This window comes from Choloepus didactylus, chromosome 18, assembly GCF_015220235.1.
Source record: "Choloepus didactylus isolate mChoDid1 chromosome 18, mChoDid1.pri, whole genome shotgun sequence".
Classification (NCBI taxonomy): domain Eukaryota; kingdom Metazoa; phylum Chordata; class Mammalia; order Pilosa; family Megalonychidae; genus Choloepus; species Choloepus didactylus.
In genome coordinates, this window is record NC_051324.1 from 16,229,141 (window position 1) to 16,255,444 (window position 26,304).

Below are 26,304 nucleotides of genomic sequence, written 5' to 3' on the forward strand. Positions count from 1 at the left end.
GGCAAGTCCCATGCTTGAGGGCTCAGCACATCAAACTGCCAGTCCCGATGTTTGTGACAACATCAACACCAGTCCAGGTGAGGATGTCCAGCACATCCGCACCTTCCCCCAGATGCTCGGGCTGGGGAGGGGGAGTTTACCCAACATTTTAAAAGCAATATTTGGTTTAGAAAGTATGCCAAATAATTGCAGTATTTTGAAAAATGTATATATTTGTTATAAGAATTTTCATCTGAACATGTAACTCATGAGTATAGTCATCAGTTTAGCAGCTAAGAGCAAATTTTCATCTGATAAGTGCTTTTCTACTTTATTTTCCCAGTGGTATTGATTTGTACCTGAGACTTGCATCCAGTTTTTGACGTCAAGCATTTATTTCACCTGGATCCTCTGGAAGAGGAGAAAGATAAAAGTGCACTACTTTACGTACAAAAAAGATAGTCTGTTAGTATATAAACACATTTCTCTTGAAATGGTTCTGCTCATTATGAAAGCAGAACGTATTAGTTATAAAACCTGGAATATACAGACATGTGCAAAGAAGAAAAATGCCCCCTCTCAGTGAGACCTGATATTTTGTTATTTGTCTTTTTACTTTTCATTGGAATTATAAAGCAAGTTTAGTTTCGCAGCCTGTTTTTTTCTGTTAAAGATTTATATTTTTAGAATATGCATATTAAGTGTTACATATTTATTTGAAAACATTAATAATTGCACAGTGCTTCAAACTCATGTGCCACTTGGTTTAACCATTCCTATATTGTTGTTTTTTTGTTGAGGTGAAATTCACATAACATACAATTAACCATTTTAAAGTATACAATTTAGTGGTATTTAGCATCTTCACAATGTTCTGTAACCACCAGCTTTCTCTAGTTTCAAAATGTTTTCATCACCCCATAACAACACCTTGTACCCATTCTTCCCTCATTCCATCCCCTGTAATTTCTAATCTGTTTTCTGTATGGATTTGCCTTTTCTTGATACATCATTAAGAAAAGGAATCATACAATATATTACCTGGCTTCTTTCACTTAGCATGATGTTTTCAAAGTTCATCCAAATTGTTGAATGTGTCAATACTTCACTGCTTTTCATGGCTGAACAGTGTTCTGTCATTTGTATACACCACAAGTTGTTTATCCAGTCATCCGTTGGTGGACATTTGGGTTGTTTTCACCTTTAGGCTGTTATGAATAATGTTACTATAAACATTTGTGTACAAGTCTCTGTGTGTACATATGGTTTTATTTCTCTTTGGTATATATACCTAGGAGTGGAGTTGCGGGTCATTTGTAATTCAATTTTAACTTTTTGAGGAACTGCCAAACTGTTTTCCACTGTAGTGGCACCATTTTACATTGTGCGTGTGGGTGGGGTGGTGGTGGTGGTGGTGGTGGTGTTTTTTGTTTTCTTTTGTTTTGTTTTTAATTAAAGCCACTAGGGAGAAATGTCTGTTGGAAAGATGGATAGCTAAAGTGAAGGAAAGAGATCGGACTGGAGAGACAGAGAATCAGAACCAGAGAAATGTGGTTGCTGAAAGAAAAGAAGAGAATCATAATGATTCTTAAGAGAAGTGTTGTAATGCCTTGTAGAAGTCTAGGAGGAGAAAACTGGCAGGAGTCTCTTGGATTTACCGTTTAGAAAGTCATTGGTGAGAGGAGTTTCTAGAGAGGGATGGGGGCATGATGAGGAAATGGCAGGTAAATAGCAGTTGAGAAAATGATGTGTGGTAGCTAGAGATGGAAGAGGCGGAAGTTGTTAGATGTGGTGTGGTAGGATGGTTTTGCTTTAATAGGTAGAGACTTGATCAGGTTTATGTGCTGATGAGAAGGACCCAATTAAAAAAGAGATTGAAGCTGGAGAAGGGATGGTGGTAAAGCAAAAGGTCATGAGGAGGAGGGGGGAGTAATGGGAGTTGGAGCAGAGGTGGATGGATTAAACTTGGGTGGGGGAGGGGGGTGCTTTCTCTGAGAAAATACGGGGCAGGTGGGAGTGGTTGCCAGTAGGTTGGGAGTTGGAGGCAGTAGCTCCGTTTTCTCAAGTTGGGGGCAAAGACATTGGCCGAGAATGAGGCATTTTGGGTGAAAGATGGGCTTGAGAGCAGAGTCAAGGTTTGGAATATCTGTGGTGGGCAGTAGAGGGGTGAAGGGCCCAAGGCCCAGAGGATGATCATAGCAGCACTGTATTCCATAGAGATTTATAGAGGTACTGATCTGCACAGTGCGTGAATCCCCAATCCCAGCCCCTGCCAAGACTCTAGAGTCCAAGTAAACGAGGAGAGAAGTTTCATTTTACTTCCTCAGAGAAGCCTTCCTTGACCGCCTAAGTTATATTTCTTCATTTATAGGCCCTCATGGTGCTGTTCTTTCCTTCTAGCACTTATTACAGATGTATTTTGCATTTGATTGTGTTATTATTTGATTTATGTGTACTTTTCCCAGTAAACTATGAGCTCTGAGGAAAGATATGTCTGATTTACTTACCATTGTGCAGTGTCTGGCACTTGATAGGCGCTCAGTAAATGTTTGTTGAATTTAGTGAATCAAATACAGTGGTTCTCAACCCTTTTATTGCCTCAGCACATTTGAATTATGACTTGCTATCAACTGAACTATTTATTGACCACCCCAATCCTTACCTGAAGGAGGACTGAGGTCAGGTAGCATGGGGTAGTGGTTAATATCATAGGCCCTGGAATAAGAAAGCCCGGGCTCATATCTCAGCCCCACCTCTCACCAGCTTTGCGAACTTAGGCAAATTCATAATCTCTTTGTGCCTCAGTTTCCTCATCTCTGAATGGTGGCTAGTAATAGTATCCACCTCATAGGGTTGTTATGAAGGTGAAATGAGAGAATTCCTGTAAAGCTTTTAAAACAGTGTGGGACATGTAAAAGTTATTACTATTAGTGGTTTGAAAAAGTCTCTGGTGATTTTGATATCCTTCTCTCCTTGACACTTAGGTCTGGCTCTACAGTAAAGGATTTGCAGTGCCATTGTCTGTCACCATCTTTATGTGCATCTATTCATTTTCATGTATTGAATATTGAGCTTCAGGAACACTTTGAGGGGGATAATCCCTGGACCATGATGGTATGCTTGACAGAGTGACCAGGGCTGTGAAACAAAGCTATTCTTGGTCCTTTAGGAGTATCACTAGATATATAGAAATGTATGGCTAGTCACTTTGGTAGCCACTCCATCCGTGGGACCAGGGAATAGTGAATGCTGCCTGTTTTATGGCTTCCATGGTCAACTTAGATTCTTTGTTTTCCTTACAGAAGAGGTGGCCAAGTTGGAGAAGCACTTGATGCTTCTCCGACAAGAGTACGTCAAGCTGCAGAAGAAACTGGCAGAGACAGAGAAGAGATGCACTCTTTTGGCTGCACAAGCTAACAAGGAAAGCAGCAACGAGTCCTTCATCAGCCGCCTGCTGACGATTGTGGCAGACCTCTATGAGCAGGAGCAGTATAGGTGAGCTCCTGGACATGGGGCCTGTTTGGGGAAGCAAACCCTTTGGCTGTATTCCTGGGCCACTCTGCAACTTCTCCTGTCTCATTGACTTCCTTCCCCAATTTATTTTTGTCTAATCAGGATATTAGTCAGCAAACTATTACTCTCTAGACTGTAAGCTCCTTGAGGCAAGGGTTTTTGTCTCTTATACTCCTTCAGCACCTAGTTTGGAAGTCATGGTGATGGCATTGCTAATGCAGAGATGAATTAGATATGGCTAATGTTTCCAGGAGTTCAGAGAGAGGTCATAAGCAAAGAAATCTTAGAACTATTGGGCAGTGTAGCATGAGGGTGAGGGTGGACTCTTGAGCCACACAGCTTATATAAGAAGTTCTGTTGGCCACTTAATAGCTGCCTGGAGATATATAACATGCCTCAGTTCCTAATCTGTAAAATGGGGATAATATTAATACTTACTTTAGGGTTGTTGGGAGGATTAAATTAACAAAATACTGGTAAAGCATTTAGGACAATGCCTGGCACAAAGTAAGTGCTCACATATTAGCTGCTTGTTTTAAGTGAATTTTGAGGTAGACAATGTTAAAGTTGGGTAGGATTTAATAGGGAAAGACAGTGATATTACAAGTAGGAGCATGGCTGAGGAAATGTTCACAGGTATGAAAATGCTGAGGGTTTAGGGGCCAGGTTAGGGTGCCTCTCAAGGTAGGGGAGCAATGGAAGGGGTGGGAAAGGTTGGGGGGATTGCACTGAGATGCCAAGGTGAGGAACTTGAAACTGATCCTCTAGGAAGTGTGGAACTCTCATAATCTAAGTGGTTTTAGAGACATTAGCCTAGAAACATCATATAGGTGAAATTGTAAAGAGAGGAGACAGCAGGGAGAATAGCTGTAATGTTGTTGTAAATAGTCCAGAAGAAAAATGATGGACTGAACTGGGATGGTGGCAGTGGATGTGAAAAAGGAACCTGGGCATGACTATGCATAGTAGGAAGAATTTGCTATTAAGGAGATGGATGACTGGACTTGATAAGACTGAGTAAAATTTCCAAGTAAATTTTGATATATAAAATAGATCAAAATCCAGGACAACCGTCGATCATCTCAATCATTTCCAAAAGAGAGAAAATCTTAATGCCAAAATAAGTAGGAAGTATACACTCTGAGTAAAGGAGAGTCCTTTAAATTGAATAGATTTCTCATAAAATTTAACTCATTGCCTCTTTTTTCTTTTTCCTGTTTTTCCATGGCCAAGTGAAAACTTTGTTTCCTCCTGGCCCAGGAAAGACTGGCATGTTGCTACTACAGATACATCTGTCTCTCTCTCCAAAGCTCTTCTCCATTAGAACTCCCATCATTTACTTTCTCATTTACTTACCAATCAGTTGCATTCATTATGCTGTAATACTTACAGGAGACAGTGGGATTGAGACTGGGCAGCTTCCTCTCTGGCCATTTTCTTTTTTTTTTTTAATGAATTTATTTGCTGAGTTAGGCTTAGAGAGAGAAACGTTACATCTGAGCAACAAAAGAGGTGCCTCTTAGGCATAATTATAGGAAGGCTCAGCCTCCCATTTACAGCCCTAAGTTTCAGAAGAGCAAGCCTCAAGATCAAGAGCCTCATTTATTAAATAGGAGTTTCCTAATTTCACATAACATATATTCTGTCCCCAAATAAACAGTTTCTCATATTATCTTCACTTAGTTGTACAATCATCATCACTCTTAATTTTAAACAATTATCATAACATAAAACATCACAGAGCTCTTATCAGCTGCTAATTATTCATCCATTATTAGTGCAGTGCTGGTAAGATATTCCTATTAAATATAGTCATTAATATAATGGGTAGTTTTTCCATATACCACTCTGTTGTTAACTCTTTGTACCAGTGTTATACCTTATAAGTATATCATGTTAACACTTTATATTTGTAGTGCTACTCTGTGGGTTACATGCCTGGCCACTTTTTTAACTAGACAGCTATGGTACGATCTCACGCAAACCCAAGCAGGATGATCGTAATTTGAGGTCATTATCGGCTTTGGATTGCTGCAAACACAGCTCAGTGGGTCATCCTTAAGTTTTTGTTAACTGCCAAATGCTTTCTTCCCTTAGTGTTACCTTTTCAGGTTAAATATGAGTATATATTTGGAAAGCTCTTTTCATATAATGGTATGTCATAAATACAGAAACATGTTTTGAAAAAATACTTTCTCCCCACACTATTTCTTTATAAATGGTTGAGTAAAAACTGGCCAAAATTAGGTCTGGAATGTTTCTGATGAGAACAAGGAGTCCAAGTATTGAATTTCATGTTCTTGATGGTTTTGTCAAAGCTACTTTATTTATTGTTTTTCGTTTAACCTTGCTTCTTGAGCATTAATATGGAGCATAGCAGTACTGTAGTTTCAGAGATGTCATTACAGTCTTAAAGCTTTCCATCTTTCTCTCCTTGATGATTTATCTTGATATATTCTGCATAAAGCTTTTCTAGTTTTTATATGAATATTAATCATCCTATTTAACTTGTGGGTTTACCACCATAAGTGCCCCATTAGGGGATGTTCTTGAAAGCAGAGCATCACATGTGAACAAAGTTAGAAGTCAGAAATAGAAACGTGTAGTAACATATTATAAATGTGTCCTATCAGAATTCACTGCTAGCACATAGAAATAATGTGCTGTGAATTTTTTCTTTTGCAGATATATGTTGATTAATCAGTACCTCTATATTTATCAGCTGTGAATTCTAGCTAAACCTAGTGAAGTTGACATTTCTCTTTTTATATTTTTGGATATTTCTCTTCATCAGTGATCTGAAGATAAAGGTTGGGGGCAAGCACATTAGTGCTCACAAGTTTGTCCTGGCAGCCCGCAGTGACAGCTGGAGTCTGGCCAACTTGTCTTCCACTGAGGAGCTGGACCTGTCAGGTGAGCCTCTGACCGCATGGGAACTCAAAACTGCCAGTACACGAACTTGGCAGAAGGTGATGGTGTCTTACTTTGAGATACTTGTGGTTTAATGAAAGTAGAATACTATTCTTATCGATGGATGGTGACCATGAACTACTTAAATGATTAGTGAACCAGTAGATTGTATTTTTGTGGATACATCTGTTTAATACTTGGCTAATTAATAAAGCAGTAAATATTTGAGTGTCTACAATGTTCTCATAATTTATAAAGAGTAAATATGTCCCCAAAGTCTTTAAATGTTATAGCATGTTAGAAATAAGAAAACTTGTTTTCCTCTGCTCCAGGAAAGAGTCCTCTCTCAGGACTCTTGCATAAAATTTAGTAATAGTTGCCAAAGTACTTTTCCTGGTCTACAAGAACTGAATCCAGAAGAAACAATTACTCTGAAGAATAAGAATATTCTTTCTTTAACATCAAAAGATGACCGTCACTGTGAGCTATTGATTGTATACTTTGGATGGATTGTATGATGTGTGAATTTATCTCAATAAAATTGCATTAAAGAAAAAAAAAGGATAACCGTCAGTTATCTTTAGAGTTTGAATAGGTGCATTCGGCTATTTAATTTTATTATTTAATTCTTTTATGCCACATTATTCATGTAGAATTTGGGTAGGTATGTTGGTAAAAACATCTTTTTTCAAAAGTTAACTCCAAAGTCAACTTTTGGCAAGATTGCAGAGAAATTAGAATCCTTTTTTGTTGTTGTTGGCATTGTCAAATGGTGTAGCCACTATGAAAATCAATTTGGCAATTCCTTAGAAAGTTGAAAATAGAATTACTATATGACTGACAACCCCACTTGCGGGTGTATACCCAAAAGAATTTAAAGTAGGAATTTGGATAGATATTTGTACACCAAAGTTTATGGCAGCATTATAGCCAAAAGATAGAAGCAACCCAAGTGTTTATTAACAGATGAACAGATAAACAAAATGTGGTTATATCCATGCAACAGAATGTTATGCAGTTGTAAAAAGGAATGAAGTTCTGATACTTCATGTGAGTGAATCTTGAAGACATCATGTTAAGTGAAGTAACCCAGACACAAAACAACAAATATTGTATTATCTTGCTTATATGAAAAACCTATAAGCAAATTTCCTGGAGACAAACTATAGATTACCAGGGACTTGTGGTAGGGAAGGGGAAGAGGGAATCATTGCTTAATGAGTGCAGAATTTCTGTTTCAGGTGATAAAAATGTTGGGGTAACAGATATTGGTGATGGTAGCACAATATCATGAATATAATTAATACCACTGAATTGTACACTTGAAAGTGGTTAAAATGGGAAACATTGAGTTATATATACATTATTACAATACAAAGTGAAAAGAATGGTTAAAACGGACAAATTTTGCATTTTATATTTTGCCATAATAAAATTTTAAAGACAAAAATCAAATTTTGATTTAATGCTATTAATTGTTATGAGAATAATAACATGTGGTGAGAAGAACACCAAGCATTAAGATATGAGGTATTTTCAGAAGTGACTGGTTATATGAAAGTTCTCCTGAATTATATCCTTGTTCAGAAGGTTCACCAATTCATAACATACTGTTTTCTATGTAATAATGCTAGGAACACAGAAATGACCATGGCATGGTCCGTTTCGTAATGAAGATTATATTCTGCTGGAGAAAATAGGCTACTAACAAATCATTTCAGGCTAGGGCCATGCCTGTAGTAATATAATTGTTTGATACACAAGGCACAGAAGATACTAATTTGGGAAGATAAGGAAGGTGTCACATGGGTAGCAACTTCTGAGCAGTGTTATAGAGGATAATTAGGCATTTACCTCATGAATTTAGGGGAACAGATGTCTAGTCCTTCACTATGAGTGAACTCTGTCTCTGGGGTTTAAACTGAGGTTCATAATTCAGAATTGTAAATACGCAAGCATAAACATATGCATATGCATCCATGCCTGTAACTGCAACCTCTGCTTGGGAGACAGCCTTTAATTGAAGAGCACCAGTCTTCATGATTGAATTCTCTGAACATGGCTTTTCATTTTTAAAAGTATAAATTTTTGAATCCATAAATTTTTGGCCTCATGTATAACAGAACTGTGGATAACTTTTAAAAACCCTTAGAGCCTGTGGTGTTCTTCACAAAATGCATGATAGGGTCTTGATTACATGAACAGCTAGTGTACAAACCTTAGAAGAGATAATAATATGGAAAATATCCAACTGTCTTAGAAAAAGGTAAGAATAAGTTACCATCTTTTGATGTCTACATTAACAAAAATTGATGATCCTAGTAATTGTGAGGCTCATGAAGTTAGTACTCTTGGGCATTGCCCGTGATTATATAGATTGGTGTGGCAGTTTTAGAATGCAGTTAGACTTGTGCTATAAAGTGTTCTTTTTTACTTTATCATCTGACTTATGAGATTCTATCCTAGGTAATTCAGGCAGCATAGATATTCATTGTAGTTTGTATTTATAACTGTGAAATAGTGAATGGACCCAAAATGAACAAGAGTGGGGAAAATAAAATATGCCTCCTCCTTGAAACAAAGAAAATTACCTAAGAACACAGAAAATTGCATTTAGGTATCCAAAGCCTAATTTAAAGATGGAATTTTAAACCCATAACGTCATAACATGTACATGTTATGTGCATCATAACATAAATGAGGAGCTTTAACTTGTCTAGTTACAAGATTGCTTCACTTTGAATCAGGAGGTTTTATAGAGTTTAGGAAGATGTAATATTAATACCCTTAAATGTCCCTGGACTCTCTTCCCATTGTAAATAATATGATAAGCATGGTTTGATCCTTGCTACAAGGTTTGCTTTCAGGAGTGACCCTCTACAAAGTAAATGGTTTTTGTTACTTTGGTAGACTTTGAAGCACATATCAAGATAGCTGATAGTAGTCTGTGGCATCTTTACTTTTCTCTATAAAATTTATCTTTGAAGGTTGTGATGGGGAGGGGAGTGTGGACCAATTCATGTTTACTTGCATGTTTTGCCCAGTAGTCTTTGCCACATTGCCTGGGCATAGGTGAGATTGCTTAAACCTGGGGTGACAGCAGCTGAAAATGCCTGGTGAGCCTGTGTTATGCCATATCTGGAAGCACTCACACTACAGGGGCTTGCCAGCAATTTGAGGGAGATTGGAAATAGGCTCTTGTATACAAATGTATAAATAGCATAAAATCTGTGTTTTAAATGGCTGAATTTTTTCCACAATAATGGGCTGGATTGAAATACTTCTACGAATTCGTTGGTGTTTTATTTCTCCAAAATTATTCCATTCATATAATAATTTTTGAGTGCCATGCACTTTTCAAGGTGGTAGGGCTATAGCAGTGAGCAAAATTAAATTTATGCCCACATGAACTTACATTCTTAGAGAGATTCAGTTTCCACGTTCCACATTTTTCTTTTGAAGTTCTGCCTAGTGGGTATTTCTTAAAATTAAAAAAAAAACAAAAACAATGAAAAAACATAAATTTACTTCTGCTGTTAATTATTATAAGAATTTTAGCACATATTGTCAAGGATATGATAGGGATTATATACCAAGTATTTAAAAGGAATTTGGATATATGAAACTTGTATTAAATCATACCTTGTTCAGAAACTTAACATGTTTTGCTTCTGATATGATGCACTGACAAAGGCACAGTCACTTCTGTAGGATTCTTGCCATAAATGCATAACTTCAGTCTATCATGAAATAACATCAGACAGAAACAAACTGAGGAATATTCCACAGAATAACTGGCAGTGTGTTTTAAACATATCAGGTTCACAAAAGACAAGAAATACTGTTACATATTAGAGGAAACTAAGGAGACAGAAAAATGAAATGCATTGTGGAATTCCAGATTAGATTCTGGACCATAAAAAGAATATTTAGAGGGAAAATTGGTACCATTCAGATAAAATCTGTAATTGGTTAATAGTATTGTACCAATCCTAATTATGTGGTTTTGAAAATTATACTACAGTTAGGTAAATTGTTAATATTAGGGAAAACTGGGTAGAGGGTATATGAGAATTCTGCAACATTGTCTGAAATTATTTAAAAGCATAAAGATTAAAAAGGTATAAATTTTTTTCCTATTTTAAGTGCCAGTATATAAGTTTGTAAAGATACTGATTAATCACCTGAGAAGAGAAAGAATCTGACTTTTAGCTCAACACATTATAACAAATCTTGAGGCTTGGAGGAAAGCACTGTTTACTTTGTGAAATGAAGCAGTTTGCTTTGGACAAAGTGAGTTGTTTATAGCCTTTCTATAGCTTTTTACCAATAGCAGCTAACTTTATGAGAGGTTCAAATGCATTAAAATGGCTATTTTGAAGCTAGAGATTTCTTGCCTTCGTTCTCCAAATATCTTAATGGTTCCCTTGCATAAGGGCTTATAGTGTGAGTCAAGTCAGCTCTCCTAGAATGTGTCCTGGGTCCTGTCAGGTCCTGAGAGAAAGCATCCTTTCTTTCTTCCTTTTCAGTCTGGTTTGAAGCACCACCAGGGAGGTTGCAGTGGAGGTTTCTTTTGTGGTGGAAAGAGCATAGGTTCACAAATTCTGTGCTGCAGCACCCTGAAGTGTTAACAGTAAACTCATTTAGGGGAGCTGTATGATATTTTAAAGTTTTAAGAGAAACACAGCAGTAGTCTACATTTGTCAGATACCACATGAACTACTAACTCAGGGTTGTTCAGTTATAATATTGTATGGTGTTGCATTCGTTTTGATGACATCCATGGTAGTTTAAAAATATATCCGCAGATTCTTTGCTATTCCTCTCTTCACAGGTGAAGCTTAGTTCCCCTCGGTATTTAATGACTCAACACCAATTACTAGAATGTGGCAGGCATGACAGCATGTTACTTTAGAGACAGGATCATAAAAGGCATCGTGGCATCCTCCTTGCTTTCTCTTTTGGATTGCTCACTTTGGGGGAAGTTAACTGCAACGCCATGAAGACATTCAAACAGCTGATGGCCGCCTGCCAACAGCTATGTGCGTGAACTATCTTGAAATGGAATCTTCCCGTTCAGATGACTGCTACCCTGGCCAACAGCCTAACTGCAATGTCATAAGAGACCCTGAGCCAGAATCACCCAGTCATGTTGCTCCAGATTCCTTATCCTCAGATACTGTGAAATAACAAATGTTTGTTATTTTAAGGTGCTAAATTTTGGAGTTATGATAACTAATGCTGTCATATCTTTGTGAGGCTGGGTTGTCAGCAGTCATGATAAAAAGCAAATACCATGTGAAGATCATTGTGGAATAGGAAATGAGGTCAAGAGTTGACCTGATTCCAATGTTTGAGAAACTCTGCGGTACCTAAGAGGCACACACATCCCTTTAATAAGTACTTGTGGTTAAGAATGAAATAATATTTTTTCCTTCTCTTTATACTTCTGTTTTTTCAAGCAGTTATTAAATTGTTAGTATATAAATGCTTACTAAGTTGTTTAAACCTAACTGCTTAAACAGAACCATTAGGTATTTCTTTTGCCCAAGCAGACACTATGAAAAAACTTCGGGGACTCTAAGGGTACCACGAACAGATAAAGTATGGACACCTCTGGCATAGGCTTTGAACTCGGGTATTCATGGTTCAAATCCCCAACTCTGCTATTCCGACTGTGGAAATGAAGAGAACAAATTAATTAGCCTATCTGAATCTCAGCTTTTAACTGGGGAGAAGAATGCCTCATAGGGTTATTGGACATATTTAAATAGTGGTACAAGTGGTGCTTCTCATACTTTAATGTGCTTGTGAGTCACTGGGCGGGGGAGTGGGGGGACGCGGGGGCATCTTGCTAAAATGCAGATTCGGATTCTGGAGATCTGCATTTTTAACAAGCTTCTAGTTAAAGCTTATGCTTGTGGTCCATGGACCCACCCTTTGACTAACAAGAAGCTAAAGTATTGGTTCTGAAGTTTGGCTGCACATTGTAATCGTGGGGAGTTTAAAAAACATATCTGAGTCCCTACCCTCCAGTGATTCTGATTTAATTGATTTGACCTGGGTATTGGGATATTAAATTCTGACAGATGGTAGGGGTCTACAGCAGGCAGACAGGAAATGGTAGCTACAAAGGATGATTCCACTAGTCACATAGATTTAGGTTATAAGAGGAGAGCTAGAGGCTGTGCAGTTCTGGGATCTGCAATAGGATGGCTACAGCAGTAAGAACACAGATTTGTTTTAAGCTAAAAGTGGATAGCAAAGAAAAGAGAAAGGAGTTTATCAGTGGACAGGGAATAAGGGGAGCTACAATTGTTTAACAATTATATGATATTTGAAAATAGTGTATTTTACTTGTTACCAGGGAATCTTCTTTGTACGAAATACTGATAAGAAACAAAGAAAGAAACATGTTAAACAGCAAGAGCCTCTGGATTGCCCTCCCGACCAGTTCGAGATTGTTCCAGGACAAGGGATTCAATATATTCTCTTAGAGTTCCAAAACGTTTATTTTATCTGTGCTTATGTCCCCTAGTCCATCCTAATGTTGTTTTTTTTTGTTTGTTTTTTTCTTCAATGTTTGGGTAGACTTACTAAGTTTGACTGTTGGTTTATTCCAGATTTGGTTTGAGATGATCAACTGTATTTTTAATTTTAATTTTAATTTTTAGTCAATTTAATTTCTTTTTACCTTTATTAACTCTCTCTTTGAAATTCCTTTTAACTTTTCTATGGTTGAATGGTTAATTTATCTTGTCTTATTTTTTAGTAAGTTTAAGACTGTGACTACTTTGGCAGTGTGCATCTGACTGTAATCTCAAATATTTTGATATGATTGCAGCTACTCCCAAATATACCATTCAGTGGGACTAATCACATTTACATTATTGCAGTACCCTCACCACTTTCTGTTACTAAAACTTTCCCATCACCCCAAACAGAAACCCCACACCTATTATGCATTAACTCCTTATTCTCCCTGTCCCCCCACCCCTGGCAACCTGTACAGTACTTTCTATCTCTGAGCTTGCATGATCTCCAATATTTTCTTTGTAGATACCATGGGGCTTAAATTTAACCTCAAGTCTATAACAGTCTCATTTGCTTTGATACCAATTTAATGTCAATAGTATACACAAACTATGTTCTTATACCCTTCCATCCCCCCACCTTTATGTAGTTCTTGTCACAGTTGACATATTTATACATTATGAGTTCAAAACCACTGATGATTACATTTTATGTATTTGCCTTTTAGATCCTGTAGGAAGCACAAAGTGGAGTTATAAACCAAAAATATGATAGTACTGGCATTTATATTTATCTAAGTCATTACCCTCACTGGAGATCTTTATTTCTTCATGTGGCTTCAGTATATTGTCTCTTGTCCTTTCCTTTCAACCTGTACAACTCTTTAGCATCTCTTGTAGGGCCAGTCTAGTGGTAACAAACTTCCTCACTTTTATTTTTCTGGAAATATGTAATCTTTTCCTTATTTTTGAAAGACATTTTTGCCAGATAAAGAATTTGTTGATATTTTTTTTGCTTTCAGCAGTTTAAATATGTCATCCCACTGCCTTGCCTCCATGGTTGCCAATGAGATACCTGCATTTGATCTTATTGTGACTCCCTTATATGTGACATGTTGTTTCTCTCTTGCAGCTTTCAGAATTCTTTATCTTTGACATTCACCAGTTTGATTATAACATGGCATGGTGTGGGTCTATTTAAGTTTACCCTGTTTGGAGGTTCATTGAGTGTCCTGTATGTGTATATTCATGGCTTTCATTAAGTTTGGGAAGTTCTCAGCCATTGTTTCTTTGAATATTCTCTCTGCCCTTTTCTCTCTTTCTTCTTCTTATGGAACTCCCACAATTCATATATTTGTATGCTTGATGGTGCCCACATTTTCCTCAGATTTTGTTCACTTTTCTTCATTCATTTTCTTTGTTCCTCAGACTGAATGATTTCTATTGTCTTAAAGTTCACCAGTTCTTTGTCTTGCCAGCTCCAATCTGCTGCTGTTGAACCCCCTCAAGAAAATTTTGAATTTTTATTACTGTGGTCTTTGGTTCTGTTGGTTCCTTTTCATAATTTCCATCTTTCTATTATATTCTCTTTGTGTTCATCTGTTGTTTTCCTGTTTTCTTTTGGTTATTTGTCCCTGTTTTCCTTTAGCTCTTTGAGCATATTTAGGACCATTTAAAAATATTTTTTTGGTCTGGTGTGTCCCATGTGTGGTTCTCCTCATTGATAATTTCTAATGCTTCCGTCTTCTCCTTTATCTGGACCATCGCTCGCTTCCTGTTTCTTTGTATGTTTTGTAACCTTTTGTTGAAACCTGCACATTTTGATATTTTAATGTGTTATTGTTGGAAGTTAGACTCTGAGGTGTTTGCTCCTAGTGTTATGAGAGAGCTTTCCTTGAATTCCTGGAGCTAACAAAAAAAAAAAGGGAAAAAAGGAAACACTTTTCCCAGTCTTTGCAGATTGACCTGTGAAAGTGCTCTTCTTCAGGAGTTTTCTATACTATTTAGAGAATAGCTCCAGGTCCAAATGTAGGGGCCTCTGTGATCCTTTCTGCACATGCATCTTGTGTTGGGTATGGATGTGTGGCCCTAGGAATTTCCCTCTTTACTTGATGACGAATGTCCCCTCTTCCCTAGAAAACAGTTTTCTCATGGTCCTGGGCACTGCACTTTATGTCCTGCAGTCAGCAATCTCTTGCCTCAGGCAACACAACTTCACAGGTCTCCCACAGTGTTCTGTAGTAGAGCTCTGTGAACTGCCTTCTCCACCCAGGGTAAGTTCTGGGATGGTGGGTTCCTCAAGCCACCACCAGACAGTTGGGCCAGACATACATGCTTCCTGTATGTGCATGAAGTTTATTCAGCTCAGTCCAGAACCAGGACCAGGGATCCGCACTGGGAGTGTGGGCTGGCTCTGTGCTGAGCTGGTGAAGAGTGGGGGAGGTGAATGCCAGGGCACCGTGAGGCCCTACTGCTTTTAAGTAGACTTTTTCTTGATTCTGCCCTCTCCCTGTTACTGGAGAAAGATGTTTCTCCTAGTTTTTGCTGATTGTTCAAAGCTTCTGTGACAGGACGGTGCTCTGAAGCATCTCACTCCACCATCTTTATTTTAGGAAGGTTTTTGATAAGAAATTATATTTATTATATCTATTCAGACTATTCAGATTTTATTTCTTCTTGTGTCAGTTTCGATTAGTTGTATTTTTTAGAAATGTGTCCATTTTACCCAAGTTGCTGAATTTGTTGGTATAAAATTGCTTATTTATTATCCTTCTAATGTCTATAGTGGTAACTCCTTTTTCATTCCTGATATTGATGATTTGTATTCTCTCTCTGTTGTTCCTGATCCATCTAGTTAGAAGTTTGTTAGTTCTGTTGTTGATCTTTTCAAACAATCAACTGTTGGCTTTGTTAATTTTTGCATTTTCTGTTTCCTGCGTTTTTGGGCTCTGCCTTTTCCTTCCTTCTACTTTGGGTCTACTTTGCTCTTTTTTCTCCTTAGTTCTTAAAATAGAACCTTAGATAATTATTTTAGATCTTCTTTTCTAATGTAAGCATTTAAAGCTCTAAGTTTCCCACTTAGTACAGCTTTAGCTGTATCTTGTGCATTTTGATATATTGTTTTTCTGTCATTCAGATCAGAGTATTTTCTAATTTTCCTTGTGCTTTCCTCTTTGACCTATGAATTATTTAGAAGTATGTTGCCTAATTTCCAGATGTTTGGGGTTTTCCTAGATACATACTTTATTGTTGTTGATTTTCAATGTAATTCTCAGAGAATGCACTTTATATGATTTTGGTCTTCTCATATTTACTGAGACTTGTGTTATGGCCCAGTGAATGGTATGTTTTGGTGTATATACTTTGTGCACTTAAAAAGAACATGTATTCTACAGTTGTTGGATTTAGTTCTTTAAGTGTCAGTGAAGAACTTCCTTTAGCATTTCTTGTACAGAAAATCTGCTAATACTTCTCTTAGTTTTCCTTCATCTGAGAATGTCTTTACTTTTTGTTTAATACAACTTTATTGAGATATATTCTAATACCATACAGTCATCCCTGGTGTACAATCATTTGTTCACAGCACCATTATATAGTTGTGCATTCATCACCACATGTAATTTTTTTTAATAATTCAATTTTATTGAGATATATTCACATACCATACAGTCATACAAAGCTTACAATCAGTTCACAATACCACCATATAGTTGTGTGTCCATCACTAAAATTAATTTTTGAACGTTTTCATTACCACACACACAAAAGTAATAAGAATAAAAATTAAAGTGAAGAAGAACAATTAAAGTAAAAAAGGTCACCGGGTGTTTTTTTGTTTGTTTTTTTTTGCTGCCATTTTTCTACTCATCCATCCATACACTGGACAAAGGGGGGTGTGATCCATGTGGCTTTCCCGATCACGTTGTCACCCCTCATAAGCTACATTATTATACAATTGTCTTCAAGATTCAAGGGTTCTGGGTTGTAGTTTGATAGTTTCAGTTATTTACTGCTAGCTATTCCCATTCATTAGAACCTAAAAAGGGTTGTTTATATTATGCGTAAGAGTGCCCACCGGAGTGACCTCTCGGCTCCTTTTGGAATCTCTCAGCCACTGAAACTTATTTCATTTCATTTCATATCCCCCTTTTGGTCAAGAAGATGTTCTCCATCCCACGATGCTGGGTCCAGATTCCTCCCTGGGAGTCATATTCCATGTTGCCAGGGGTATTTACACCCTTCGGTGTCAGATCCCACATAGAGGGGGTGGGCAGTGATTTAATCTGCCAAGTTGGCTTAGCTAGAGAGACAGGGCCACATCTGAGCAACAAAGAAGTATTCAGGAGGAGACTCTTAGGCACAGTTATCAGCAGACCTAGCCTCTTCTTTGCGGTAACAGTCTTCCCAAGGGCAAGTCCCATGACTGAGGGCTCAGCCCATCAAACCACCAGTCCTCAATGTCTGTGAGTACATCAGCAACCACTGAGGTGGGGAAGCCCAACACCCCATGCATTCTCCACCAGCAATGTTCACATTAGTGGTAGCATATAATATTTCTCTTTTTGTGCCTGGCCTATTTCGCTCAGCATTGTGTCTTCAGGGTTCATCCACATTGTCATATGTTTCACGACATCGTTCCTTCTTACTGCTGCATAGTATTCCATTGTGTGTATATACCACATTTTATTTATCTACTCATCTGTTGAAGGACATTGGGGTTGTTTCCATCTCTTGGCAATTGTGACTAATGCTGCTGTCAACATTGGCGTGCAGATATCTGTTTGCTTCACTACTTTCAGGTCTTCCAGGTGTATACCGAGAAGTGCAATTGGTGATCTAAGGGTAATTCTATATCTGGTTTTCTAAGGAACCGCCAGACTGACTTCCAGAGTGGCTGAACCATTATACAGTCCCACCAATAATGAATAAGAGTTCCGATTTCTCCATATCCTCTCCAGCATTTGTAGTTTCCTGTTTGTTTAATGGCAGCCATTCTAATTGGTATGAGAAGATATCTCATTGTGGTCTTAATTTGCATCTCTCTAATAGCTAGTGAAGCTGAACATTTTTTCATGTGTTTTTTGTCCATTTGTATTTCCCCTCCGGAGAACTGTCTCTTCATATCTTTTGCCCATTTTATAATTGGGCTATTTGTACTATTGTCATTGAGTTGTAGGATTTCTTTATATATGGAAGATATCAGTCTTTTGTCAGATACATGGTTTCCAAAATTTTTTTTCCATTGATTTGGCTGCCTCTTCACCTTTCTGACAAATTCCTTTGAGGTACAGAAACTTCTAAGCTTGAGGAGTTCCCATTTATCTATTTTTTCCTTTGTTGCTTGTGCTTTGGGTGTGAGGTCTAGGAAGTGACCTCCTAATACAAGGTCTTGAAGATGTCTCCCTACATTATCTTCTAGGAGTTTTATGGTACTGTCTTTTATATTGAGGTCTTTGATCCACTTTGAGTTAATTTTTGTGTAGGGTGTGAGGTAGGGGTCCTCTTTCATTCTTTTTGATATGCATATCCAACTTTCCCAGTCCCATTTGTTGAAGAGACTGTTATGTCCCAGTTCAGTGGGTTTGGGGGCCTTATCAAAGATCAGTTGTTAAAAACAAAACAAAACAAACAAACAAAAACAAGGCACCCAGTGTTCTTTTTTACTTTAATTACTCTTTTTCACTTTAATTTTTATTCTTATTATTTTTGTGTGTGTGGTAATGAAAATGTCAAAAATTAATTTTGGTGATGAATGCACAACTATATAATGGTACTATAAACAACTGAACGTATGCTTTGTTTTGTATGACTGCATGGTATGTGAATGTATCTCAATAAAATGAGTTAAAAAAAAGTATATGCAAAAGAAATACAATTGATCCTCAAAAAAAAAAAACAGGATTTTTTTAGTAGCTATTGAAAATGGTATCTTTTTCTTGAGTGTCTCTTCACTTCTTTCATTTCTAGCATATAAAAACGTTACTGACTTTTGTGCATTAATCTTGTATCCTGCTACTTTGCTAAATTTGTTTATTAGCCCCAGTAGCTGTATCGTTGATTTCTCAGGGTTTTCCAGATATAAGATCATAATATCTGCAAACAATGAGAGTTTTACTTCTTCCTTTCCAATTTGGATGCCTTTTATTTCTTTGTCTTGCCGGATTGCCCTGGCTAGCACTTCTAGCATAATGTTGAATAACAGTGGTGATAGCAGGCATCCTTGTCTTGTTCCTGATCTTAGACGGAAGGCTTTCAGTCTCTCACCATTGAGTACTATGCTGGCTATGGGTTTTTCATATATGCTCTTTATCATGTTGAGGAAGTTTCCTTCAATTCCTACCTTTTGAAGTGTTTTTATCAAAAAGGGATGTTGGATTTTGTTGAATGCTTTTTCAACATCTATTGCGATGATCATTTGTTTTTTCTCTTTTGATTTGTTAATGTGTTGTAATACATTGATTGATTTTCTTATGTTGAACCATCCTTGCATGCCTGGAATGAACCCCACTTCGTCATGGTGTATGATTTTTTTAAGGCATCTTTGGATTCGATTTGCAAATATTTTGTTGAGAATTTTTGCATCTGTATTCATTAGGGAGATTGACCTATAGTTTTCCTTTTTTGTGACATCTTTGCCTGGTTTTGGTATTAGATTGATGTTAGCTTCATAAAATGAGTTAGGTAGTGTTCCATTTTCTTCAATGTTTTGAAAGAGTTTAAGTAAGACTGGTGTCACTTCTTTTTGGAAAGTTTGGTAGAATTCCCCTGTGAAGCCATCTGGCCCTGGGCATTTATTTGTGGGAAGCTTTTTGATGACTGATTGGATATCTTTGCTTGTGATTGGTTGGTTGAGGTCTTCCGTTTCTTCTCTGGTCAGTCTAGGTTGTTCATATGTTTCCAGGAAATTGTCCATTTCCTCTACATTATCCAGTTTGTTGGCATACAGTTGTTCATAGTATCCTCTTATAATTTTTTTATTTTCTTCAGGAGCCACAATAATGTCACCTTTTTCATTCATTATTTTGTTTTATGGGTCTTCTCTCTTTTTTGATTTTGTCCATCTAGCTAGGAGCTTGTCAATCTTGTTGATCTTCTCAAAGAACCAACTGTTGGTGTTATTTATTCTCTCTGTTGTTTTTTTTTTTTTTCTCTATGTCATTTATTTCTGCTTTAATCCTTGTTATTTCTTTTCTACTACTTGGTTTAGGATTAGTTTGCTGTTCATTCTCTAGCTTCTTCAGTTGCTCCATTAGTTCTGTGATTTTAGCTCTTTCTTCCTTTTTGATGTATGCGTTTAGTGCTTTCAGCTTCCTCCCCTGCACCGCTTTTGCTGCATCCCATAGGTTTTGATATGTTGTGTTCTCATTTTCATTCATTTCTATATATTTAGCAATTTCTCTTGCTATTTCTTCTTTAACCCACTGATTGTTTAGGAGCGTGTTGTTTAACCTCCGGGTATTTGTGAATTTTCTAAGTCTCTTATGGTTATTGACTTCTAATTGTATTCCATTGTGGTCAGAGAATGTGCTTTGAATAATTTCAATTTTTTTAAATTTATTGAGGCTTGTTTTATGTCCCAGCATATGATGATCTATTCTGGAGAAAGTTCCGTGAGCACTAGAGAAGAATGTGTATCCTGGTGATTTGGGATGTAATGTTCTGTATATGTCTGTTAAATCCAATTCATTTATCAGATTGTTTAGGTTTTCAGTTTCCTTATAGATCTTTTGTCTGGTTGATCTATAGGAGAGAGCGATGTGTTGAAGTCTCCCACAATTATTGTGGAAACATCAGTTGCTTCCTTTAGTTTTGCCAGTGTTTCTCTCACGTATTTTGTGGCACCATAATGGGTGCATAAACATTTATGATTGCTATTTCTTCTTGTTGAATTGCCCCTTTTATTAGTATGTGGTGGGCTTCTTTGTCTCTCATAACATCCTTGCATTTAAAGTCTATTTTATCTGAGATTAATATTGCTAATCCTGCTTTCTTTTGGCTATAGCTTGCATGAAATATTTTTTTTCCATCCTTTCCCTTTCAATTTCTTTGTGTCCCTGTGTCTAAGATGAGTCTCTTGTATGCAACATATTGATGGTTCATAGTTTTTGATCCATTCTGCTGATCTGTATCTTTTAATTGGGGAATTTAATCCATTTACATTCAACGTTATTACTGTAAAGGGATTTCCTGAATCAGACATCCTATCCTTTGGTTTATGTTTGTCAGATATCTTTCTTCCCTCTCTTATTGTCCTTTAATGAACCAGTATTGAATCTTTAGTACTGAACCTTTCTCCATCTCTCTCTCTTCTTTCTTTGTTTCTCTGTTGGTAGGGCTTCCTTTAGTATCTGAAGTAGGGCAAGTCTTTTATTAGCAAAATCCCTCAGCATTTGTTTGTGAAAAATTTAAGCTCTCCCTCAAATTTGAAGGAGAGCTTTGCTGGATAAAGAATTCTTGGTTGGCAATTTTTCTTTCTCAGAATTTTAAATATGGTGTGTCACTGCCTTCTCAAGCCTCCATGGTGGCTGCTGACTAGTCACTACTTAGTCTTAGATTGTTTCCTTTGTATGTGGTGAATTGCTTTTCTCTTTGCTGCTTTCAAAACTTGCTCCTTCTCTTCAGTATTTGACAGTGTGATCAGAATATGTCTTGGAGTGGGTTTATTTGGATTTATTCTACTTGGAGTTCGCTGGGCACATTCAGTTTTTCAACATTTGCATTACCATACACAAAAAAGAATAAGAATAAAAGTTAAAGTGGAAAAGAACACCCAAAATATCCCATCCCTCCCATCCCTCCCTATTATTCAGAGAATGTCTTTATTTTGCCATCATTTCTGAAGGATGTTTTTGCTGGATATAGAAATCTGGGTTGATGTTCTCTTTTTTTCCAGTACTTTATAAAGATATTCCACTGTGTTCTGGGCTCTGTAGTTTCTGATGAGAAATCTGTGGTCATTGGAATCTTTACCCTGCATGTAATGTGTTGTTTTTCTCTAGCTGTTTTCAGGATGTTTTCCTTTATGTTGGTTTTCAGTGGTTTGTTTGTAATGTGTCTAGATACGATTTACTTCCTGTTTGGAGTTCACTGATATTCTTGAATCTGTAAACTTGTGTCTTTCACCAAATTTGGAGAGTTCTCAACTATCATTTCTTCACATTTTCTCTTCCCTTATCTCTTTGTTCTCTCCTTCTGACTCCAAGACACATATAAAAGACCTTTGTTACTATCCCACAAGTCAGGCTCTTTTTTTAAAAAAAACCTTTTTTTCCCCTCTGTGCTTCACTTTGGTTAAGTTCATTGACTTTTTCCTCTGTGCCATCTTTATTCTCTTAAGCACGTTGAGTGAGTTCTTTATCATGCAAATGGTATTTTTCAGTTCAGAACAAATTTCCATTTGTTCTTTTCTATAGTTTATTTGTCCACTGAAAATTTATCTTTTTATTTCAAGTGTGGATTTTCCTTTGTATCCGTTGGACAGTATGTGAAGTAGGTGAAGAAAAAATAGTTGGAAACTAAAAGACAATTTCATTAAATCAGTGTTATGTAAGATTTAAAACACCTCTCAGTTTCTGATAGATTAAATAGAGGATTCAAAATACAAAGTTAATTTATTCTGTATGCTTCATTTAATGGTTAATTGTATACAGAAAAATTTATTCCCATTCTTGTCAAATGTCTCATAAAACGTTTATTTAAAATCAAAGCAAAACAAAAAACTAGACCACATAGAAAATCTCAGGTTGTTCAAATTGAGTACGTGCATCCTGGACCACAGTGAAACCATGTCAGAAGTGTGAGTGTTTCTTTTCCCTTTATGCTTAGAAATCACAGATTTCTATCAGTTTGTGTTCTGGGCTTGCAGATATCCCATGCAGAGCTCATGGAGGCCAACTGATTTTACTTCTCCGAGTTCACTCTTTTGAAAGATAACTACTGGTTTCTGGGGTCATTTGACTTTTACAGACATTTACTTAAATAGATTTGGAAGCAGAAAAACTTCTTAAGATTGCCTAAAAGTACATGTCTGGGAGAGGCGGGGCAAGATGGCGGACTGGTGAGCTGTATGTTTTAGTTACTCCTCCAGGAAAGTAGGTAGAAAGCCAGGAACTGCATGGACTGGACACCACAGAGCAATCTGACTTTCGGCATACTTCATACAACACTCATGAAAACGTGGAACTGCTGAGATCAGCGAAATCTGTAAGTTTTTGCAGCCAGGGAACCCGCACCACCCCATCAGGCTCAGTCCCGTGGGAGGAGGGGCTGTCAGCTCCAGGAAAAAGAAGGGAGAACTGCAGTGGCAGCCCTTATCGGAAACTCATTCTACTGATCCAAACTCCAACCATAGATAGACTGAGACCAGACACCAGAGAATCTGAGAGCAGCCAGCCCAGCAGAGAGGAGACAGGCATAGGAAAAAACAGCATGAAAAACTCCAAAATAAAAGCAGAGGATTTTTGGAGTTCTGGTGAACATAGAAAGGGGAAGGGCAGAGCTCAGGCCCTGAGGCTCATATGCAAATCCCGAAGAAAAGCTGATATCTCTGCCCTGTGGACCTTTCCTTAATGGCCCTAATTGCTTTGTCTCTTAGCATTTCAATAACCCATTAGATCTGTGAGGAGGGCCCTTTTTTTTTTTTAATCCTTTTTTCTTTTTCTAAAACAATTACTCTAAGAAGCCCAATACAGAAAGCTTCAAAGACTTGCAATTTGGGCAGGTCAAGACAAGAGCAGAACTAAGATAGCTCTGAGACAAAAGTCAGTAATCCAGTGGCTGAGAAAATTCACTAAACACCACAACTTCCCAAGAACAGGAGGGTGTCTGCTCACAGCCATCATCCTGGTGGACAGGAAACATCGCCAGCCCCATAGCCCAGAGCTGCTTCAGACAACCCAGTGTGACAAAAGTGCTTCAAATAACAGGCAGACACCACAAAACTGGGCGTGGACATTAGCCTTCCCTGCAACCTCAGCTGATTGTCCTAGAGTTGGGAAGGTGGAGCAGTGTGAATTAACAAAGCCCCATTCAGCCATCATTTTAGCAGACTGGGAGCCTCCCTACACAGCCCAGCAGCCCAGAACTGCCCTGGGGGGACGGCACTCACCTGTGCCATAGCACAGTCATCCCTCAACAGACGACCAGGGGGTGCACGGCCTGGAAGAGGGACCCACTTGCACGTCTCAGGAGCCATACGCCAATACCAAGGACTTGTGGATCAGTGGCAGAGACAAACTGTGGCAGGACTGAACTGAAGGATTAGACTATTGCAGCAGCTTTAAAACTCCAGGATCACCAGGGAGATTTGATTGTTAGAGCCACCCCCCATCCCTGACTGCCCAGAAACAGGGCGGGCAGCACCAACTACACACGCAAGCTTGGTACACCAATTGGACCCCACAAGACTCACTCCTCCACTCACCACAAAGGCAAAGCAGGGGAGAACTGGCTTGTGGAGAACAGGTGACTTGTGGACGCCACCTGCTGGTTAGTTAGAGAAAGCGTACTCCACGAAGCTGTAGATCTGATAAATTAGAGATAAGGACTTCAATTGGTCTACAAATCCTAAAAGAACCCTATCAAGTTCAGCAAATGCCAAGAGGCCAAAAACAACAGAAAATTATAAAGCATATGAAAAAACCAGACGATATGGATAACCTAAGCCCAAGCACCCAAATCAAAAGATCACAAGAGACACAGCACCTAGAGCAGCTACTCAAAGAACTAAAGGTGAACAATGAGACCATAGTACGGGATACAAAGGATATCAAGAAGACCCTAGAAGAGCATAAAGAAGACATTGCAAGACTAAATAAAAAAATAGATGATCTTATGGAAATTAAAGAAACTGTTGACCAAATTGAAAAGATTCTGGACACTCATAGTACAAGACTAGAGGAAGTTGAACAACGAATCAGTGACCTGGAAGATGACAGAATGGAAAATGAAAGCATAAAAGAAAGAATGGGGAAAAAATTGAAAAAATCAAAACGGACCTCAGGGATATGATAGATAATATAAAACGTCCGAATATAAGACTTATTGGTGTTCCAGAAGGGGAAGAAAAGGGTAAAGGTCTAGGAAGAGTATTCAAAGAAATTGTTGGGAAAAACTTCCCAAATCTTCTAAACAACATAAATACACAAATCATAAATGCTCAGCGAACTTCAAATAGAATAAATCCAAATAAACCCACTCCGAGACATATTCTGATCACACTGTCAAACACGGAAGAGAAGGAGCAAGTTCTGAAAGCAGCAAGAGAAAAGCAATTCACCACATACAAAGGAAACAGCATAAGACTAAGTAGTGACTACTCAGCAGCCACCATGGAGGCGAGAAGGCAGTGGCACGATATATTTAAAATTCTGAGTGAGAAAAATTTCCAACCAAGAATACTTTATCCAGCAAAGCTCCCCTTCAAATTTGAGGGAGAGCTTAAATTTTTCACAGACAAACAAATGCTGAGAGAATTTGCAAACAAGAGACCTGCCCTACTGGAGATACCAAAGGGAGCCCTACAGACAGAGAAACAAAGGACAGAGAGACTTGGAGAAAGGTTCAGTACTAAAGAGATTCGGTATGGGTACAATAAAGGGTATTAATAGAAAGAGGGGAAAAATATATATGACAAACATAAACCAAAGGATAAGATGGCTGATTCAAGAAATGCCTTCACGGTTATAACGTTGAACGTAAATGGATTAAACTCCCCAATTAAAAGATATAGATTCGCAGAATGTATCAAAAAAAATGAACCATCAATATGTTGCATACAAGAGACTCATCTTAGCACAGGGACACAAAGAAATTGAAAGTGAAAGGATGGAAAAAAATATTTCATGCAAGCTACAGCCAAAAGAAAGCAGGTGTAGCAATATTAATCTCAGATAAAATAGACTTTAAATGCAGGGTTGTTTTGAGAGACAAAGAAGGCCAGTACATACTAATAAAAGGGGAATTCAACAAGAAGAAATAACAATCATAAATGTCTATGCACCCAATCAAGGTGCCACAAAATACATGAGAGAAACACTGGCAAAACTAAAGGAAGCAATTGATGTTTCCACAATAATTGTAGGAGACTTCAACACATCACTCTCTCCTATAGATAGATCAACCAGACAGAAGACCAATAAGGAAATTGAAACCCTAAACAATCTGATAAATGAATTAGATTTAACAGACATATACAGGACATTACATCCCAAATCACCAGGATACACATACTTTTCTAGTGCTCATGAACTTTCTCCAGAATAGATCATATGCTGGGACATAAAACAAGCCTCAATAAATTTAAAAAGATTGAAATTATTCAAAGCACATTCTCTGACCACAATGGAATACAATTAGAAGTCAATAACCA

The 26,304-nt window shown here is 37.6% G+C and overlaps 1 protein-coding gene across 4 annotated transcripts in view; it reads left to right on the plus strand.

The window, feature by feature from the left end:
- The window catches only part of ANKFY1 (ankyrin repeat and FYVE domain containing 1), a 94,736-nt gene that overhangs the window by 19,273 nt on the left and 49,159 nt on the right, over positions 1-26,304 (plus strand). For all 4 annotated transcript variants that reach the window (XM_037808561.1, XM_037808562.1, XM_037808559.1 and 1 more), the window contains exons 2-3: positions 3,282-3,474; positions 6,287-6,405. In XM_037808561.1, coding sequence (XP_037664489.1) covers positions 3,282-3,474; positions 6,287-6,405 — 312 coding nt within the window. The remainder of the gene's footprint in view (positions 1-3,281; positions 3,475-6,286; positions 6,406-26,304) is intronic.